Raw genomic sequence first — 22,311 nt, forward strand, 5'->3', positions numbered from 1 at the left:
GAGCTTTTTGTTACTTTTGTCTTAATGACTGGTTTCTCCCTCCCTTCATCCTTTTTTAAACTATACTTATTAAGAACCATATAGATGTAAATAGGAATCAAATGTGAGTTACCAAGAGATTCCATCACAGTTGAGCTTCCCTGTGTGTCGCAAGTGAATATTAAGTGAAAAAAAATATTTGTAGCCCTGCGATTGTTCAAAATTCTGATCTGTAAATAGAACTTTTTTTCTCAATACTTTTGTGGAGAGTAGCATATCATCTTACATGTGCTACCTCTGTTACTTTACACAAGATGGCAAGCTTAGATTTTTAAAGTATATACACTATTACATCTTGACCTCTTTGAAGTGTTAGACCTGTTTATATTTGTTATTTACCCTGATAGATGTTTTCTAGGGGACAACAAAATATTTCAGTACCAGGCCTTCTAGTTACTGTTCTGCCTTGTATGAAAGTTGATCCATTCTCCTTTGCTTGGTTATTAACTGTAAAGAAATATTAGCTTGTTGATCAGGACAGTAATAGTTGTGAGTAGATAGCTAGGTAAATACACCCTTCTTAATTCCTCTAACAGACGCTTGTCACCCATTTTTCCATAGATTTCCCTTTTATTTTTTCTCTACCTTTTTTTTTTTGGTACCAAATCATTTCCTGCTTGGAAGCACTTCTCTCCCTGTCCAACTTCATCAAGGAATATAGTTTTTCAGACTTCTCTGCTTATTTGCTTTATTTCTTTTATTCCATAGCCAGAAGAAATTCAGCAGCAGATTGTTCGAGAGACCTTCCATCTAGTTCTCAAGCGGGATGACAACATTTGTAACTTCTTGGAGGGTGGAAGGTAAATGATTGGCTTTTGTTTTCTCCCCATATGTCCACGTTTGGGTGGCCTTCATCAGCAGCACTTCTTCAGGCAGCACCCAAGTGTCGGGTGGGTACCTAAAGCGCTGTGAGCTGATCTTAGCATGATCTGCTCAGACAGAGACTCAGTTCTGTTTCAGAAGCTGTTGAATGGTTGTGCTCCAGATATTACTCATTAGAGGTTTGGCTCCTGGGAGGATGGGCAGAACGTGATGTAAGGTAAGGTGGCTCTAGGCATCTCTGCCAAATGTGGTTGCCATTCACCTGGTAGAAACGGCCCGTTGTTTGGCCTGTCCTCCCCATTTCTATTGGGCCTGTTTTCATTCCTTGGCACAGGGTTTCTCTTTGATCTGCTTAATGAAGATACAGGCATTTAAATGTTTTCCATCTTCCACAGTTTGCTTGGTGGCTCTGACTACAAACTGATTTATCGGCACTATGCTACCCTCTACTTTGTTTTCTGTGTGGATTCATCAGAGAGTGAACTTGGGATCTTGGACCTCATCCAGGTATGTGTAGTCAGCTAACAGTGGCAGTCATTTTAAGTTGGCCCAGGGTTTTTAAGTAACCCTCTTGTAGAGCCTTTTGTCAGTCTCTTTATTGATACTGGTAAAAGTTGCTAGATGTCCACTATATGATGCTGTGCGAAGGCTCCTTAGCACCCTTATAAACTCTTAGAGCTTTTGGATTCATTGTTTCTACCCAGCTCTCTCACTGACCTTGGTTTTCATGTGTGATTCTGACACCAATTCTGATGTGTGTGTTTTTCCCCATCACCATTAAGCAGTTAACTCAGTTCTTCATGGAAATGACCAGTGTCCCACACACTTAACTAAATTCTGACACTGTCTACCTAGAGATAGACAGACACCAGTCGCAAGTCCAGGTTGTCTGTCACCTGTGCTTCTGACCAACTGGCTATAAATTAAAGGTTTGCTCATCCTCCTCCTTGGGCTCAATTAATTTGCCAGAGTGGCTCACAGAACTCAGGGTAACATATTACTTACTAGATCACCAGTTTATTCTAAAAAGTTGTAACTCAGGGACAGCTAGATGGAAGAGGGGCATAGGACAGGGTATGGGGAAAGGGCGCAGAGCTTCCAAGTGCTCTCTAGGCATCCCACTCTCCCAGCATCTCCACATGTCACCAGCCTCGAAGCTCTCCAGACCCTGGCCTCATTACATGGGTGTGATTGAGTAAATCATTGGTGATTGATTGCATCTCCAGCCCCTCTCCCCTCCCTGGAGGTGGTCTGTGGGACTGAAAGTTCCAACCCTCTAATCACAATGGTTGGTTCCCCTGGCAACTAGCCCCATCCTTAAGTGCTTTCAGAAGTCATCTTATTAATATAAACAAAAGACACCTTTATCACTCAGGAAATTCCTAGGGTTTTAGGAGGTCTGTGCCAGAAATGGGGATGAATACCAAATAGTTCTTACTATAAATTACAACACATCATGTTTTGAAGTTTTTTTCAACTGTCCAACCAAATGACATTTAAAATTCTTACTTTATATTTTCACTTGTAATTTTAGCCTAAAACAAAGAAATTGATGTTTTAGTTGGTCTGTGCAATCTCGATGTAGGTTAACATAATTTTTGTTAGGATTTTTGAAAATTAAAAGTGGCTTATGCATTCTTTTCACTGCCTTCATGGAAACTGAGTTGTACAGGGACCCTTGACAAATCAAAAACTCTTGAGACTGAGAGATCTCTGAAATAAAAGGGTTTATTGAGCCTTTATAAATGCAGCCAGAGAAGGACTGAGTCCTGGGACAGGCAGTTTCTGCTTCACCAACCGCAGGGTCAGTTAACAGAAACAACTTGTCTGCCGGACTCAAGAAGCAGGACATTTCTAAGGGGTCTCAGGGAAGAAAGTTCCTTCAGTTTGCTTTGGCTGTGGATATAAAGAAGGTGGGCAAATGCGAAGCGGGAGGCCTAGGGATAGGTGGTCAGTTGATAGAGGCGGCTCGTGGATTGGTTGCTGATGATGGTCAGACGCTGTTCACGAGCATGAGGAATGCCGTAGTTCTGGGGACGTTCTAGATAATTGCTAAGTGATTTCATCCAGGAATGTGGAGTTTCTGGCTAGCTATGTCCCGTGGTTATTGACTGATTACCTTCCCATGTATCTCTCTCACCATTCTCTGGCCTTATGTCACTTAATTTTAGGACATTTCAGAATTTTTCCTTATCACCCTAGCTTGGGAACCATTAATTTAGTACAGTTTCATCATTTTACACATGGAATTCTAGGTGGGCTTCCTTGAATAAGTTGCTTAAGTAGACTACACTCAAATAGAAGCTTGTATTAAAATCTCATTAACAACAATTATGGAGAGCAAAACCCTCTGGCTGTAAAATACAAACTTTACATGCTTACAGCTGTGTTTTATTTTGTTAAGATAAAATTAGAGAAGCTAAACTTAATATTAAATTTAGAAGGGTCAAAAATGGCAAATTTGGGAGTGTTATTTTCAAATTTCAAATACACCAGACTCTTTTCTAAAAAAGTGATGTTCTTCTTGAACATACCAACTTTTAAAATTTATTCATACCTACTCACATTCAGAAAATGATTTAAGATGCTTAATTAAAAATTTCATGTGTCATAATCTTTTATCATACGTGAAAGTATAAATAAATAATGAAAACATCTAAAAAAGATTCATCTCTAAGATAATTTTAAATGCTTTCTTAACACCCCAGTCGGATTAGACATTGAGAGGCAGTGTGGTGTAGTAGGAGGAGCTCAAGACCTAGAATCAGAAAGCCTGGGTTTGAGTCATGGATCCACCATCTGAATATGGAAATATTAGGTTGTAGAATTCAGTTGTAACAGTGTACTTTATGGTATTGTAAATTTTAGAATGCTGTAGAGATGTGCATATACCAAGTATGTTAGAAAATAAAGGAAATATAAGGGTAATACTTGAAATATTGAGATGCAGCTACTAGAGGAAATGTACTTCATATATCTGTATTAATAAGACAAACTATAACTTTATAATGTAATGGATATTTATTAAATATTGTGCATTGGATTTGGGAAGATAGATAAGTAAAAGATGAAAATAATAGGAACTATAGTGTTTGCTTTTTGAAAAGACAAAATAAAATCAAATAGTTGGCCTAATATAAGGAAGATAAAAGTCAGATAGGAAGCATCAAAATGATTTTAGAGGATGAAATACATAATTGTGTTACCGATATATTTGAAATAGCTGACTACCAAAAATAAATACCCAAGTTAGGTTAACAAAAAGGCACTTAATCCAATATCAGGATGAGATAAGAAAGGTTAACAAAAGCCCTGATACCCTAATGGGCTCAGAAGAATTTTTTTTTAATGTTGAAGTGCAATAAAACCTGTATATTACCTAAGTTATTTTTTAAACTCAGAATAAAAATATCATACTACTTAAGTGTATTTTATGGAGTAAATTGGTTGTGATCCAAACGCCTCTCCAAAGGAAAATGTTATTATATATTGCATATTAGTATTGGTACAAAATTACTAAATAAAATCTTGGCCAATAATCAGTTGAACCAATAAGTCATGAGACCTGGCTCTTGTTTCCGACTCCCCCATTAACAAGCAGTCTGGCCGTAAATCATTTCAGCTTGTTGCTAGTAGAATTTTGCTTTTTTATGTTTTGACTCTTCTGTGTGCGGGTTTGTTTTGATTTACAAGTGTACTAGATATTCTCTTCTAGCTCAAAAATTCTTTCTCTCTCAGGAATACTGCATACTAGAAGAATTATTCATTGTGTCCCAACTGTCTTTAGCCTAAGGATACAAGTCAGTTTAACAAGGAAAAATTCTTAGAGTCTATTACAGCAGTAAGAAAAACAGTGGAACTAATACAGTTGTGTCAGTAGATGCTGAGAGAAATGAGTATCGAAATTATATTCCTGAAATACTCTTAAATTACAACAGGAAGCATTTTTAAAAATTATTTAGTGCATGTTTATTTAGCATAAACTATTGTTGAAGAAATAATACATTTATGTGATTTAGAATTCAACAGGCGTATCAAGAGTACACAGTAAAAAATGTCTTACTTTCCCTCTCCTCTATCACCTAGTTTATTTCTCTACAAACAGCCAGTTTTAGTTTTAGAACCAAAAACCAGAACCTTTGTTATCTCAGGGGAGAAAGCTACAGGGATTCATAAAAACAAGAGTGTCTTTTACTATGTACTCTAATCTGAACAAATATTTGTTAGGAGTGATAAAAAAAAAATGAAGTTGGATAGTAAAGGAAGAGAGAGATGTTATCACTGTAAGAATGGCCTGATTATGTATCTAGAAAACCTAAAAACAAAAAACCCATCAAAATTTTATCAAGTAATGAATGTGAGCAAAATGGTAGCATATGAAATAACTCCATCAAAATCGAATTTCCGATTTCTGTGAAAACAAATTTGTAATTAGAGAAATTTCACTTAAAGTAGTGACAAAGGGTATGTAGTATTTGGAAATTAACTTAGTATGGGATACTTGACTGTTTCTAATGAAACAATAAAATCTTAAAGGAAAAACATAAAGGAGTATTTGAAATAAATGGAGCTACGAGCCCTCCCCTGTTGGGAAGAGGCAAGCATAGATGACAGTACTAGTCAGTAGATTAAGTGGGAAACCAAATATAATTCCATCAGGAGATCTAATAGGACTTGCTAAAGGGAAAACTTATCAGAAAAATGAATGGCTGCAAAATGTAAAAGTGTGTTTTGAGGGAACATGGCAGTAATAGGAGATTGGTTTTACTAGGCTTCAGAATATATAATGATTGGAGGTGAAGTTATATCTAGCTAGAAAATCCAAAAGAATCAACTTGAAAATAATTAGAACTAATAATAGAGTTCAGTAAGGGGACTGAATACAAGTTTAACATGTAAAATTTTAATAGCTTTCCCTTAACAATAATAAATTAGAAAATACATTTTAAAGAGGTCCACTCACAATAGCAAAACGTCCATAAGATATACCCAGGAATAAACATAAATAAGTTCTATACGAAGAAAATTTTCAAAATATAGTGAAAATGAAAGAAGAGAAAAATAAATGAATAAAACATACCCTTTGTTTGCTGAGAAAATTCATTAAAATGTCAGTACTTTCAGATTATAAATTACTGAAAACCCATTTAGAATCCCAGTAAGATTACTGTTTTTAAAGTTATTTTTATTGTGAAACCTCTTGTATATACAAAAAAACATGCTAAACATGCCTATCCAGTTTAAAGAATGCCAACAAAATGAAGCTCTTGCTTAGCTTAAGAAACAGTACATTCTAGTCCCTTAAAGCTCTGTATGTCCCCACTCAGTTCATCCCCCCGTACACTGCAGCCCTCAGATTCTGGAGATGATCATTCCGTTGCTTCTCTGTACAGTTTTACCGTGTGATGTGTATTCCCTAAATGCTATTTTGCTTAGTCTGGAAAGACTGAGTGACAAGCAGAAACTTAGCTGTGTAAAGAAAGGGTAACTTGCCACTTTTAGACGAAGGTTTCCAAGAGAAAATAATCTGAACAATATGTCTCTGGGTCACCATCTGGCTTCAGTATCGCTGGAAGTTCCTAAGAGGCCTTTCTGGGGAGGTCCGAGGACCATCATGCGAGTGAGCGCTGGCAAACGTAGAGCCTGCCCCAGTCGGCGCCTCGGGTTCCGGCCGGCCGGCAGGAGCACGAGGAGGAGGTCCGGACCGCTCCTCATCTGCTTCTCAGCTTGCCTTGACTTCCTTCTTTATTTCAAGAGTACTGAAGCCGAACATTTAGTGGGGCTAAAATGAGTGTTCTCAGCTGATCCACACAGCAGAGCAGTAGAACAGACACTGAATAGTTTGATTGTTATTTTCCTTTAAACTAACACTGATAAAACTACCATAGGGCTTTATGCGAACTGTTGTGCTTATTCACACCTGCTGAAAACAGAGTTCCTGGGTCAAAGGGATTAATATTTCTAATTACAATGCATGTTGCTAGCTAGATATTCAGGAAGTCTGTATTAATTTGTAATGCCTCCAGGACTATATGAGTTTTTGTTTCTTACCAGCTCCAACACTGAAATATGTCATTTAACGTTTCTACTCAGAGGTAGAGTGGTACCTCACAAATGGCTGAATTTTTATTTTATTATTTACATCTTCGTTTTCCATGGGTGAATTTACAATGTTCTTTTTCATGTAAACCTCTTGTAATATAATTAGACCAGTTTCTCCAGATTACTCAGTCTCCCATTGTTTTTCTACTCCTAGTTTAACTTAAAGTTCCAGAAATGGAGTGGAATTTCAGAAATTTATGTTAAACTAGAGTAGCGAAACAGTGAGTGATTGAGTAATTTGGAGAAACTGTATAATCATATGGAGAAAAGGTAACTCAGTTCCATATCTTACTTATGTATTAAAATACAGCTTGTTTTTAAAAGATTTCAGTAAATCATTGTGCTACAAAGATTAATAGTATACATATATTTAACTGGAAACAGATGGTTTGGAATTTTGTCCCAGTTGTGATAGGAAAATAAACTGACTAGTGAAGAAGAGAAGATAAAGCATAGTTTCAACTTTATTGAAATGGAAATAACGAACAATGTAAGTGAGCAAAGAACTAAAAGGAAGGCTGTGTAATGGTAAAGAAATATTTGTGAATATAATGAAAACTTAATATCCAAAACTCTAAAATAAACACAGTGATCACTGCATGCTAGACACGTACCATCCACTGTAGGTACACCTCAGTCCACAGGTCATGTTCCCGCCTGGCTTACGTTCTGGATGTGAGAAGGCGGCACATACACAAGGTCCTCTCTGAGGAAGTGCTCACAGGATGGTGTGATAGGGGTACTTCAGATAGGGTGCCAGGAGAAGCCTCTCTGAGAAGTAACGCTGGAGCTGGGTCGTGACTGATGAAATAGCCAGTCATTCAAAGAGCTGAAGAGTGGAAGAACTTGGGCAAGAGCATGTCTTTTCTGGGGTTATTCCATCTCATGCTGTTCCACTAACCCATTTGACATCCCAGTTGTTACATGGACTAAATTGTGTCATTGAAGCCCTACCCTACAATGTGACTGTATTGGGAAATGGGGCCTGTAAGGAACTTGTTACGGTTAAATGAGGTCATAAGGGTGAGGTCCTGGTCCCATACAAATGGTGTTCTCATGAGAGGAAAAGACGCCTGAGATCGCGTGCCCTCTCAATGTGCACGAAGCAAGGAGAGACCCCGCTCGGACACAGCAAGTCAGTGGCTGTCTGGGAGCCAGGAGTCCGCACCGGGAACCAGTCCTGCCAGACCTTGGTCTGGGACTTCTGGCCTCCACACTGAGAAAATTAATTTCTACTGTTTAAGCCACGCAGCCTGTGCTATATTGTTATAGCAGCCCAAGCATATTGTAAAATTTCTCTGGGAAATCTGACCAGTCTAAGGTGAAGAAAATGAAAAAGCTCAGGGGCGTGCCTGGGAAGCTCCTCAATAAATTGCCATGGTAGCAGGGCTTCCCAACAGCCTTTTATTCTGATGAGTTAAAAAACAAGTATAATCAGACATCTGAGGAAAGCCTCCAACGTGGAAGATAGAGACTAAAACAAGCAGTAAAAGCAACTTAGAGGAAAAACAGACCTGCAAAGAAAGGAAAACCAACCAACCCCGATCTTTAAGCCACAGAGAATAAAAGAAGACAGAAAAAAACAGGCTGCCAAACAGACAATAAACAGAGAACAGAATGATCTCTTAGAAATTAAAAACCTGAGAGGAAAACAGGAGAGAAAAGAAAATAAGGAAGTCCACTACCCTGATATAAGGAGCTTCAGAAGAAAGATTAAGAATGTGAAAGGACGAACGAAATTCTCCACAAAGTGATTTGATAAAATTTCCACAAGCCGAAGGACTTGAGTTGCTGGATTGTGAGGGCTCGCTAAGGGGCCAGCACAGTGACCGAGAACAAGCCCATATTTAAGTGTGTGATCTTTGCAGTGAGCTATTCAGTAAGTGTTGAAAATACAGAGTTATGAGTAGTGCTGTCAGGAAGTTACTGCATGTGTCTTTTTGCATACATGTTGTGTGCCATATGGAGTAGAATTGCTGGGTCCTAGGGGATTAGTAAATAATGTCAAATAATTTTCCCAAGTGGTTGGAAATATGATTTCCATTTATATCAATTTATACTCAAAAACTGAAGGTAAATCAAATATCTACTTATAGGAGAATAGATTAAAAAATTTTGGTATGAAATACTGTACAGCAGTGAATATGAACACGATTTTATGACCTTCAACAGCCTGGAGGAATTCACAAACATTGTTGAGTAAAGGAAGCCCAACAGGGAGTACATGGATGACTCATCCATGTAATTCAAAGGCAGGTAGAACTGAGCTATGGTGATAGGAGTCAGGACGGTGGCTCTCTTTGGAGAGGGGGTACTGGCTTAGGGCAGGAAGGGGGCTTCGCGGGAGCTGGTCATACTCCGTTTCAGAATCTGAATGGTGGTTTGGAAAACATGATGTTTGGAAACTTCATTAAGCTGCACCCTTATCATTTGTACACTTTTCTGTTTAAATGTTATATTAAAAAGGTAAAAAATTAAAATTGTAAGTATGTTAATTAAGTTGATTCATGAGAAGATGTTTTGAACCTAATGTTAGTTGAAATTAGTGGGATCAAAGTATGTTAACTAGATGTTATGAACTGTATATAATGATGAAAAAATTAGGTACATGTATACACGAAGGCTTGGGGAAAGGGTATAGTATTGTAAGTAGTTGGTATTTCAGTTTGTTATTCTCTTATGTAAACTAGCATTTATAAAGGGGGGAGAAAGCCACATGTGCCTTCTGGTTGTGTTGCTAAAACCAGGTGTCCTGTCCTAGATTGTCCCTTTGCCATGGGATAAGTTGGGGGATGAGCCAATGCTGGTAGTTTTTTATTGTTTTTTGAGATTTATCATAAGGTAAATGGTATCATGACTGCTCCCTTTATTTTCAGATATGACATTTATGAACATGTGAATGTGGTTCTGTTTCTCCTCTTTATCTGTTTCTGTTTCCTAGGTTTTTGTGGAGACCCTGGATAAATGCTTTGAAAACGTTTGTGAGCTGGATTTGATCTTCCATATGGATAAGGTACCTTCTCTCCCTCACCAGGATTACCAGAAAACCGAGAGTCTAGGACATCTCTAGCTATTCCAACACCCGAACGTCCTTTTGTTTTTGTTTTTATTCTGGGGATATTCCTAGACTCTGTTTCATTTTATCAGTTTAATAGTTTTGGGGTATTTTGCCAAGTTCTATTACCAATTTTAACATGTACAAGACTATTACTGGGCCTGTACCCTGGTTCATCTTTCACAGATAGACTTCTTGATACAGGGCAATGATGTCACTAGATGACTGGCTCCTAAAGATGAGATAGATAGTTTTATGTTGATTATAAAATGAGTTTCCTAGAGATAGTCCAGTGACAATGATGCTTTGAATAATGATGACACAGGGGTTTTGACCCAGGTAGTAAACTTTATGTTTTTCTAGTACAGTGACTAAGACACCATTAACATAGTTTGACGTCAGGTGATACTCGGTGGGGATGCACACAGAATTGAAGTGGTCCCCCAGGCACATGTTTTCAGATTCGCTGCGTAGCGGTGGTCTATGTCCTCACATGCCAAATAAAATGTGGCAGATGGTAAGAAAGGGACTGGGAACCGCCACATTCATTCTGCTCGGTGGGGCACACGCTGTACGCAGTGCTGTTCACGGTGGACGTGAGGGCATCTGAGGTCTGCTTGGGCCTTTAATTCAGCAGATTGCTGTCACTACGATCCATGGCCTTTGCAGAGAGTTAATATTTTTAGGAGACCACCACTCATTGCTAAGCCACGATCCTTGACTAATCTGTTTTCATCATGCTGAGATAGGTGTTTCAGATCCATCGTGGCTAGCACTGCTGTGTCGAGGACTTTCTTGTCATTTTCCAGTGACCTCTGTGGTCTTGGTTGACTCTCAGGGTTGCCAGGCGGCCCTTTGCAGACAGATGTGGTGAGTGCAGTCTCAAGGCTGGATGCTGGCACGAGTGGAGTTTTCTCTCCACATCTGGCTTGGCTCTGTGGCTCGTGAGCAGCCTGCTGCAAGAGTTACACAGCTTCAAGTCTTCTGCAGATACTTGACTTGGGGCTCCCTGGCAACCTCTCAAGGCTTCCAGGGCTCACTGGCGCTTTTGAGGTGGTCCTCAGAAAGGTCCTTTTCATGTGACAGGGTCTCAGACACCTCAGAGGCCTCTCGGCCCCCCTCTTTACAGGTGCTTGGAGTTGCTGTCGGCTTGTCTGTGAGGAGAGCCGTGGTTCCCCTCTGCACTAGTGAGGGGAAAAGGTTAAGATTGAAGGGACTTGGGAGTGTGGGGGAAGGAGGAATGCCTTTTAAAGACCTTATTGGTATTATTTTAAAACAAATTTTTTAAATTGTTATATACAAGGTGTTACCTTTGGGGTTACCACCTGGTTTCAGAGTGGAGTTCTTTGTGGGTGCCACCTGCTGCTTATCAGGTTGGAGATGGATCCACGTCTCAAAGCATGGGTTAGTGAGCTTGGGAAAAGGGAAGGTCACAGCAAGGGAAGGAAGGCACAGGTCTGCCGTCCTCCCGCTGACCGGTGCAGAGCTGTGCGGGCCAGTCTCTTCTGGAGTGGTGCCCCCACCCCCTTTCCTGGTGCCCCCCTTTTATCAGGCAACTGTGAGAGTAGCTTTGCCAATGAGGAGATAAACAAGCCCCATGGACACCAGGCAATCTCTTTAGGTGCCAGCTGTTTGTGGCAGTGGCCTGGGAATGCCAGCTGCCCAGTCTGAGGGCTCTGGGGACGGGGATGACACACCTGGGGAGGCAGCTGGCAGTCTCTGCGGAAGGTGAGCTTGGATCCTCTGCATTTTGTGTATGATTTAGAGTCAGCTTATAAGTTACACACACACATTGGAATTCTGATTGGAATTGCATTGAACCTATACAACATTTGAGGAGAATGTACATCTTTACAGTACTGAGTTTTAGGGTGTATCCATTTCTTTAGGTCTTTGAGGTTTCTCAATGAACTTTTATGATCTTTCCCAAAGAAGTTTCACATATCTTTTATTAAATTTAAACCTAGATACTTGTGTTTTATGTATGTGATGTTTTAAGTAGTCATTTTTGTTTATTGCTGCTGTATAGAAATCACTTTATTTACTTCACCTGAGTATTTCCAATCTTCATAGTTTTCACATCTTTTCCTTGCTTCGCCTGGCTGGGGAGGACCTACCGTGTGATACCGAGTGACGTGGTGAGGAGGACACCTCACTTTGTTCCTTCTTTCGGGGGAAGCTTTCATTCTGTCCCCATGACATACAGTATTTGATGTATCTATACTTTTTGAAATATAGTAGGTTTTTTGGCAAATATTCTTTATGAGGTTAAGGAAGTTTCTTCCCTTCTTATCTAGTGGCTAGAGAGTTTTTAGTGACAAAGCGATGTTAAAATGCATCAAAAACTTTTTCTCCATCTCTGAGTTCATCATGATTTTTTGCCTAATCATTCTCATACTGTTTTTAAATATTTGTGTGGCTATCTGCTCAAGCTGTAAAGCAATTCAGTCCTAATTATATTACTGGGCACGGCTTTAAAGGGAAGCGAAAGGTCATGAAATGTTCTTCTTTCTCATGTGTCTTATCTTCAAATAAGTTCCATAAAATATCTTGCTTCTGCTGCAAGTTTCCTGTATAAGACTTTATTTTTAGTTGTTCACATTACATCACAGAGTTACTGCTGCCCGTATCACCAGAAGTTACTGAAAAGTTGTGATGCAAGGAGCCAGGATCTCCTCCTCCTGAGCTTCAACCCGTCTAAACGTATCTCGCTCAGGTGACCGTTCCAGTGGGATTTCAAGCCTGTCATTGCCCCTCTACCCTCCCGCAGAGTAGTTATTAATTCAGGCGTATCTTCTGCTAATAATGGAAGATGGTCTTTTTACTCAGGTAGGCAACGCACCTGACATTAGGAGTAAGACAATAGGAGTGTCCCCTTGGATTTCCTCCTTCTGCGCTGGAGAGTCCACCTCGAGTCAGGAGCCCCTGTCACTGCCTGGACCTTTGCCCTCTGCTTTGATTGTCACAGCTCTGCCCCACCTCCCTCAGCACATGTGGCTGGGAAGTAGGCCTGTGTGAGGACCAGGTATACCGGTTCCTGCTGCCCCATCTATTTCTGTCTAATCTCAAGATTTCCTTTCAGATACCTTACGTGTCTTCGTTGATGTCCTCTTTATCACTGCTGTTGTCGTCACCTCTTTGCTGTCCCTTCCTTCTTGTCTTAAAGGAGGGTCTGTTCTATTCTATTTATGGAGCTAAGTCCTCTCCTGTCTCTCCCCAGCACACACCTAATCTCGCTGCTTCATCCCATCTCCAAGGTGTCCTAGATGTTCCTTCTGCAGCTGCGGATCTCCCCAGATTGCCCCAGTCTCTCACGGAATACGGCTCGGCCTGTGCTTCTGCCCCCTTTTAACGGTAGTTCCGTCTCCATCGTTGGATTTAAGATAAACTTCTTGAACGACTGAGTGGTTTACACCCAGTCTTGCACTTCTACTTCATCTGTTAGATTTCTGGGGCCCAACAGCCTGATTTTAACCCCTACCCAAAATTCACGGCTGATTTCCTAATCCCATTTGCCATTCAAACATTCTTCAGTGTTTTTGCAGTATTTGATGTTATTGATCATTCCATGGACCACTGCTTAATCCTTTTCCCCCTTGTTTCTGTCACAGAACCCTCTTGGTTCTTCTCTTATTCTCATCCCCCCTTCTAACACTGAATTACGTCGTCAGTCATCTCTTACCTCACTCCTCTTCCTCAGGTTTCTATCACAGATCTCATCCATTTCTCATACTTAAACTATTATCCATCTAGGTAATTCCCAAACTGATAATTTTCTAGTACTGATGGAAGGCCTGGGTCCTGTTCCTGTATTTCCACTGCCTGAGGACATTTCTTCCTTACCTCATTCTCGCATTTCGTTGCTTTTTGCCACTCCTTCTCCAGCACCAGCTTCAGTGTGCAGCTCCTGAAAACCGTTGCTTCCCCAGCTTCCTCTGTCTCGTGGTGCGGCCGTCGTTCCTGTTCTGTCAGATGTTTTCAAACCTTTCCTCCCTCCTCCCTCCTCCTTGCCCCCGGCAGCCGGTCGCTAAAACCCATTGCTTCTTCTGTAAAGTCCTTCTTGTATGTTGTTCTTAGGTCCACCAGTTACTAACATTCGGCATCTGAACTTGCTTCTGTGTCTCTCCTTACAGGTAAATCCTTTCTTCCTGAAACATTTGAGTTAGTTGCAGGCATTATAACTTCTCCTCCATAAATACTTCAGCAGGCATCTTCTAAGAACAAAAACATTGTTATATAGAATATGCTGTGCATAATTCTTTAACATAATTACAATATAATTCAACCACAGTGTAATTACATATTCTAATAAACTCTGTTATTCAGTATATGGTTCATATTTTAATTTCCTCACTTAGTCAACTAATGTCCTTCATATATGTATATAAATCCTACTTCAGACAATGGGTCAAGTGCTATCTAGTTATGGGGCCTCTTGATTCCAGTTGTGTCTATCAGGTATTCTAACCTCATTTTCTCTTCCTTCTTGTTGATCTTGCACACTGGAATTGAATTCATTTGCCAAAGCACCTTTACACCAGCTGCTCCCTTTATCACAGACCTGTTTTGGTCCCCCATTATCAAGCCTAGTCCCGGAGCCAGGCATTCCAGGCTATCCACAGTTGTCTCTGTTCTCTCTTGGTCTTACTTACTGTTACTTCTTAGTGGATACTCTGCACTGCAGCCATAGTGTACCAGTCTTAGTCACTTAGCAATTCCTGCTCAGAGCCTCTGCCTGAATTGTTTGTTCACATCTTTTTTTGCAACTGAATCCAGCCTGTCTTTCAAGCTTAGGTCAAATCCTATCACCCTAAAGCTTGTCCTCATCACCCTGGCCTGTCTTGATCTCTGTGAACCGTATATAGTGCTATTTCTGTCCTCACATACCTTCGTTTATATGTTTGTATGTTTTCCCTACTTGATTGGACCGTCTTGATCTTTGTGTTGTCTCCCATGGGTGACATGATGCCTTTTACTGAGTGAGGTAGTCTTGGGTGTCACTAAAGAGCTCCCAGGTAGCTACCCTCATATGGTTTAAACTGCTGCAGTCTGGAGTCAGTCCGATTTCATAGTCTCTGGGGTAGTCCTCACCTCTCCAGACTGTGCCATTTGGAGCTTACTTTGCCCAGGACAACTGGCTGCCTTTTGCTTTCAGAAATCCCCAGACACAGCTCAGTATACCAAAACTGTATATTGATGTTGTTATGATGAATTTAGTTTTGTTCCAGGAAAACCATGTGGGTAGCCTACCATTCTGATCTACCAGTGTCTCAACAGCAAAGCTGGATTTAGAACTCAATTGAGCTTTTAAGATTTGGTCATCAGAGTCACAGTCAGTGGCTACGTCAAGGGTATCTACCCAGCCCTTTTATAGGTTCAGTCTGCAATGGTCTATCTCAGGAAAGTTGGAACCTATGTTTGGGCGGGTCAGAGCTGAAGGAACTTCATAGTATGGAATTCTAACTCTGTTAAGTAGAGGCTGCTGAAATGGAAAAAAGCTGAGAGCTCAAAGTTGAAGGGAACTAATGAGTCCCAAGATGAAAGATGATAAACAGTATAATGGACAGCGTTAGTTGAAGGTCCCTTCTCGAACAGAGCATGTGATCACAAGGCTATTACCCCCTTCCACGCCCTACTGATGTTGAAGCAGATGCCCTGATTGCTAGTCTCCAGGAATGGAAGTGAGAGTGAGGGACACACATTGTGTGTTTTTAGTGAAGGAGGAGCTGTTTGGCCTAGAAGAACAAGACACCTGTCTGCTGTTTAGTTCTGTGAAGGATGCTTGTTGGCGTCCTAATATTTCTACCTCTATTTCTCTTTTTGGACGGGCCTGAGAGAGACAGGGGAGCCGAGGCCAACCCTTCATCCCAGTGCATCCTGAGCCCTTGTCTGCTGTTGCTTGATAGATAAGAATTTTGTGGCAGAATGTTTTTCAGAAGGCAGTATCATATTCCCTCAGGACAACTGAGACTAGCTATAAGGATTCCTTGAATTTCTAACATCACTATACTTTGTTTAGAAGAAAGAAAGAAAAGTTAAGACTGCTCCAAACTACACTTTAGACCTGCTACAGTACACTCACTTTCCTTACTTGAACTTTGCCCTGCCTCGGTGCACAGTCTCAGAGATTTTCTGCCCCTTGAAATGACAGAGAACCTTTTTGCCTTGCTTAATCATCCCGTATTACTGGGCAAGGGCATTACAATGACAGTGTACACAAAACAGCAAAATTTGACCTTTAGAGCTCTGTCTGTCTGTTATCCAGCCTTTTCAATAAAACCCAGTGTTTGGTCAAGATTGTAGTCAATAGCGAAACTTCTTACCAGTGATATTACTTGGATGTGTTGCAGATGAAACAAATTGTATCACTGATTTGTAGGTGCCCTAAAAGGCTGGAATTGGGATTTAGTTCTACTGTTCTTTCCCATATCCTTTATAATGTAGATGAGAATTGGCCTGCTCTGAGATAAAAAAGCAGAATTTCTTTTTTTTGTTTGAATATAGTTGACATAGGATATTATATTGATTTCAGGTATGGTTAATCAGGTAGTGATTAGATAATTATATACATTACTAAATGCTCACCCTAGTAAGTGTGGTGACCCCTGTTGCCATACCCATATATTCCATTATTATTGGTAATACTCTCTATGCTATATTTCCATTTCTGTGACCAATTTATTCTATGATTTGAAATTTGTTCCTCTTTATCCCCTTCTCCGATTTCACTCATCCCCTCCCTGTGGTAATCTATGGTAACCAACAGTCTGTTGTCAGTAACTTAGGGGTCTAATTCTTTTTTATTTTGTTTTTTATATTCCACATAGAAGGGAAATCATATGGTATTTATTTTTCTCTGTCTTGCTTATTTCACTTAGCGTAATACCCTCTAATTCCATTCATGTTGTCTTAAATAACAAAATGTCCTTTTTTATGGCTGAGTAATATTCCATTGTGTATATGTACCACATCTTCTTTATCCATTCATCTATTACTGGGCACTTGGATTGCTTCCATATCTTGGCTGTGGTAAATAATGGGGCAGTAATCATAGGTGTGCATGTATCTTTTCAAATTACCGAATTTGTTTTCTTTAGGTAAATTTCTAGAAGTTGAGTTACTGGGTTGTACGGTATTTCTATTTTTGGTTTTTTATGGAAACTCCATACTGCTTTCCATAGTGGCTGCATCAATTTATATTCCCACTAACAGTGTAGGAGGGCTCCTTTTCTCCACATCTTTGCCAGTGCTTATTATTTCTTGTCTTGTTGATACTAGCCATTCTGACTGGTATGAAGTGGTATCTCATTGTGGTTTTGATTTACATTCCCTGACGACTAGTGATGTTGAACATCTTTTCTTGTGCCGGTTGGCCTTCTGTATGTCTTCTTTGGAAAAAGTTCTATTCAGGTCCTCTGCCATTTTTAAATCAGATTATTTGTTTTTCTTGTGTTGAGTTGTTTGAGTTTTTTTAATGTATTTTAGATATTAGCTCTTTATTGGATATATTGTTTGCAAGTAAATTCTCCCATAACCGTGGGCTGCCTTTTCATTTTGTTAATGGTTTCCTTTACTGTGCAGGAGCTTTTTAGTTTGATATAGTCCCACTTGTATATTTTTGCTTTTTTTCCCCTTTCCTGAGAAGACATACACAGAAGGAAGTTCCTAATGTTGATATTCAAGAGATTACTGCCTGGGTTTTCTTTTAGTAGATTTTTGGTTTTGGGTCTTATATTTAGGCCTTTAATCCATTTTGAGTATATTTTTGTGTGTGGTGTAAGACAGTGATCCATTTTCATTCTTTTGCATGTAGCCATCCAGTTTCCCCAACACCATTAATTGAAGAGACTATCTTTTCTCCATTGTATATTCATGGCTCCTTTGTCGTATGTTAATTGACCATTTAAGTGTGATTTTTTTCTGGACTGTCTCTTCTGTTCCACTGGTTTGTGAATCTGTTCTTGTGCCAGGACCACACTGTTTGTATCATTGTAGCTTTGGAGTACAGTTTGAAATCAGGGAGTGTGTTAACTGCAGCTTTGTTCTTTCTCAGGATTGCTTTGGCTATTCACAGTCTTTTGTGGTTCCATACAAATTTTAGGATTGTTTGCTCTAGTTCAGTGAAAAATACCATTGCTATTTTGGTAGGGATTACACTGAACCTGTAGGTTGAAAAGCAGAATTTTTTTTTTTTATGACTGTCATTTATTCTCACACATCTGCAGGTCAGGTGGAGATCAGCTTATCTAAGCTAGTGCTGAGTTTCATGGCTTTGCTTCAGGTTGCAGGTCAGTGAAAAGGGTAGCAGCTACACACAGAGAACTCATCTCATGGAGAGAGCAGAGGGGAAAGGGCACAGAGGGCAAGCAAAGTGAAAAGCAGAATTTCTTGACCCCGAGTTGAGACCCCCCTCACCAAGCTGGGTGTCTGTGTCATATAAAGGTAGACTAGATAATGAATTACTCCAAAACTCCCAATAGTTTATAGCAACATGGTTTATTTCTCCCTCATGCTATGGTGTGTCCATTCACTGTAGTCATTGGGGGCCCAGCTGTCGGGTAGAGTTCAGGGTGTGTGTGGGGGTTAATCAGAGAGAAGTTTGAAGACATGAATGATGGTGATTAGATTGTGGAGAGCCTTGTCCTCTGCAGTTCCGAGCCCAGTGGACACTTCCCACACAAGGCTTTGACATTCCCTCATTCTTAAAGCATTCTTTGTTCCTGGTTTCTCTGATACACATTCATCTGGTATTTTACCTGCCTTTTTGGCCATTCCATCTGGCCTTTTGATTTCTTATCTCTTAAAGACTTCTGTGCCTCAGTTTCTTCGATTGAAAAACAGGTTCTTTCTTCACTTTGGCGGAGCTGCCTAGGGCCAGACAGCCCTGTGTGTCTACGGGTTCCTGACGGTATCTCGGCATTAGAGTAGATCCATGAGTTGACGTTAACAATGAGTAGCAAAGAAAAAGTTAAATTATGTTCAGAATATTCTGTTTTAGAAGTCAGGAGAGTGTTTAGTACACTTTTTTTCCCCATGCTGTATATAGCCAGTTTATTTTTCATTCAGTGATACAGCATCAGCATTTTTGTTATGTAACATTCCTTTACTGCATAATTTTTTGGTAGTGCAAATACCTTACAATAATAAAATAATCCTAATTCCTCCCTCATCTTGTATCACTGCTGTCATTTGTTTCACTTGCATGTAAACACAAATACATGGGCACACAAAGTCAAATACATTTGCTGTTATCCTTTTTTTTTTTTTTAATTATTTTACCTTTTGACCCTCTTCACATTTTCTCCACCCCGCCACCTGCCCCCATCTCTGGCAACCACCAGTCTGTTTTCTGTATCTATGAGCTTAGTTGTAGGTGTGTATTTGTGTTTTTTTTTTTTTTTTGAGAGGGCATCTCTCATATTTATTGAATAAATGGTTGTTAACAACAATAAAATTCTGTATAGGGGGGGTCAATGCTCAATGCACAATCATTAATCCATCTCAAGCCTAATTCTCGTCAGTCTCCAATCTTCTGAAGCATAACAAACAAGTTCTTACACGGTGAACGAATTCTTACATAGTGAATAAGTTCTTACATGGTGAACAGTTCAAGGGCAGTCATCACAGAAACTTTCGGTTTTGATCACGCATTATGAACTATAAACAATCAGGTCAAATATGAATATTCGTTTGATTTTTATACTTGATTTATATGTGGATCCCACATTTCTCCCTTTATTACTATTATTATTTTTATTTTTAATAAAATGCTGAAGTGGTAGGTAGATGCAAGATAGTTTAGTGTTGTAAGAGAGCAATTGTAGATGATCAGGTGTGTTCCTGTAGACTATGTGTTAATCCAAGCTAGACAAGGGCCTTAAAACATCCACGGATGCAGATTTCTCTCAAAACAGGGGGGGTGAGGTTCTAAGCCTCACCACTGTTGATCCCCAATTTCTCACCTGATGGCCCCCCTGCGACTGTGCCTGTTTTAGGTTGTTCCTCCCTTGAGGAATCTTATCCGTCTCTGGCTAACCAGTCATCTTCCGGGGCCCTACAGGGAGATGTAAAGTTGGTAAGTGAGAGAGAAGCCATATTGTTTGAGAAGGTTAGCTTTTTACTTCTTTGCAGATTTATGCCCTGTGGCTTTTATGCCCAGCACTTGTCTCGAGGTATCTTTACCACCTGGAGGAATTATGATGCTCAGTAAATTCGATATGAGGCACGAATTCTATTTAAGGGTTGTAATTAGGAAGGAAGAAGAAAAGCTATAGAGGTAGCATATGGAAGGAAACATGGGAGGATTGATTATTTCTTTGACATATCTTCTTGTAGAGTAACATTAGCATGTATAGGTTTTAAACTACTAACTAACTTGCGCACACATATTAACATAATAGGAATACGGTGACATAAACTAAGCAAATCTATAATTACCAGCCATCTCCAGTGAAGCCAAGAAAACCAGTTAGGCACCCTAGGCATTTGTGAGAATTTGTCTATGATATGATGGATATTGTCCAACTGTACTTGAACAGTCTGAGAGAAATCAGACAAATTAAAGCAACCCATTTCTGGGATCTGTTCACATCCCATATGTTCTTTTAACCGTAGATAGTCTATAGTCGTAAGGTTTTGGAGCGCTACAACTTGCACCCCTCCCAACTCCTGGTTGAGTTCCAACAGTACAGATCCAGTCAAATTTGTTGTCTCACTGTATGCACATGCCAGCCTAATGTGTTTTAAGACTACGTATATAAGAGAGATCATATGGTATTTGCTTTCTCTGTCTGACTTATTTCACTTTGCCTAATGTCCTCAAAGTCCATCCATTTGCAAATGGCAAGATTTCATTCTTTTTATTTCTGGCTGAATAATATTCTACTGTATATGTACACCACAATTTCTTTATAAATTCATCCATCAGTGGACAATTACATTGCTTCCATATCTTGGCTGTTGTAAATAGTGCTGCAGTGAACATAGGGGTACATGTATCTTTTCAAGTTAGTTTTTTCATTTTCTTTGGCTAAATACCCAGAAGTAGCACTGTTGGATCATACATGGTGCTAGTTTTAAATTTTTTGAAGACCCTGCATACTGTTTATCCATCATGACTGCACCAGCTTACATTCCCTGCAACACTGTGTGAAGGTTCCCTTTTCTCCACGTCTTCACCAACACTTACTATCTCTTGTCTTTTTGGTAACAACCATTCTAACAGGTTTAAGGTGGTACTGTATTGTGGTTTAAATTTGCGTTTCCCTGATGATGTGATGTGAGGAACTTTTCATGTGCCTGTTGGCCACCTGTGTATCTTCTTTGGAAAATGTCTGTTCAGATCTGTGCTTCTGAAGTCCACTGAAAGGATTAATGTTGGTTTAGTGTTTGACTCTCGCATGCGGTTTCATCTCCCTCGCTTCTCGGCGGGACCAGGTGTGCCTGGCGCTTGCTCCGGATCCCCTGCAGTCAGGCCTGCAAGACACTCGGGCAGCAGGTGTAGACTCTAATTCCCGTGTGCTCATCTGTAGGCTGGGGAGATGAAGCCCTGCCGCAGGGAATGAGGACAGGCAGTCCTTGGCATGTCTTAAAGTGCTGGAAAAACACTGGGCTTTGGACTGAAAGCAGGGTGAAGAGAGGAGGCGGCAGATGTGCCAGGCATCTGGAAGGTATGTTCATGCCTTCTCTCGCTTTTAATCTCTTTCTGAAATGGATACTTTAGGAGCTAGAGACTAACTCTGGGCCAAGATGACTCCCATGATTCTCACTTCTCTTGTCGGTACTGAATCCACTGAGAGTGCTCCCACCTTTGGCCTGTGAAGAGCCTCCAGACCCTCGAGCGTGGACAGAGAGAGGACGCATACCTCACCCTGCCCCAGAGCTCTTCCCTCTTTACGCTCTGAAGGCCTTTCCTAGGATTAGTGAAACCAGCCAAGCCAAGAGTGATAGGAAAAGTTATCAGCACTCAGGTTTTTATTAGTGGGCTAGATAATCTTATCAGTGAGTAACAATTCTTTTTTAAAACTTGAATGTTGCAATATTGGCATCCTCATGTTCCAGTACAAGCACTGTGACCTTGCTCTGTTGTATTTGATTAGTGTTTTATTGTCTTCTCTGTGGTGACACAGTTGTTTTAAGACAGGTACAAGAGCATGGCTGGGCATATCCATGGCATGTGAATCTTGCCTTTTGTGGTACAACGGGCTTTTGTCTTCCAGTGCAGAACGCCTGGGGAGAGATTGGTCTGGGGCTGGAGGTTTCTGTGGATGTGGCCGAGCTTGGGCTAAGTGTGA

At 40.2% G+C, this 22,311-nt stretch overlaps 1 protein-coding gene across 5 annotated transcripts in view; it reads left to right on the forward strand.

Moving 5' to 3' along the window:
* AP3S2 (adaptor related protein complex 3 subunit sigma 2) overlaps nt 1-22,311 on the forward strand; it is a 45,071-nt gene that overhangs the window by 2,717 nt on the left and 20,043 nt on the right. For all 5 annotated transcript variants that reach the window (XR_005056587.2, XR_005056585.2, XM_017651368.3 and 2 more), the window contains exons 2-4: nt 748-839; nt 1,257-1,368; nt 9,905-9,976. Coding sequence is in view for 3 of the 5 variants with exons in the window: in XM_017651368.3 (XP_017506857.1) it covers nt 748-839; nt 1,257-1,368; nt 9,905-9,976 (276 nt within the window). In the remaining 2 variants the exon portion in view is untranslated. The remainder of the gene's footprint in view (nt 1-747; nt 840-1,256; nt 1,369-9,904; nt 9,977-22,311) is intronic.

The sequence above is a fragment of the Manis javanica genome, chromosome 18, assembly GCF_040802235.1.
Source record: "Manis javanica isolate MJ-LG chromosome 18, MJ_LKY, whole genome shotgun sequence".
Lineage (NCBI taxonomy): Eukaryota > Metazoa > Chordata > Mammalia > Pholidota > Manidae > Manis > Manis javanica.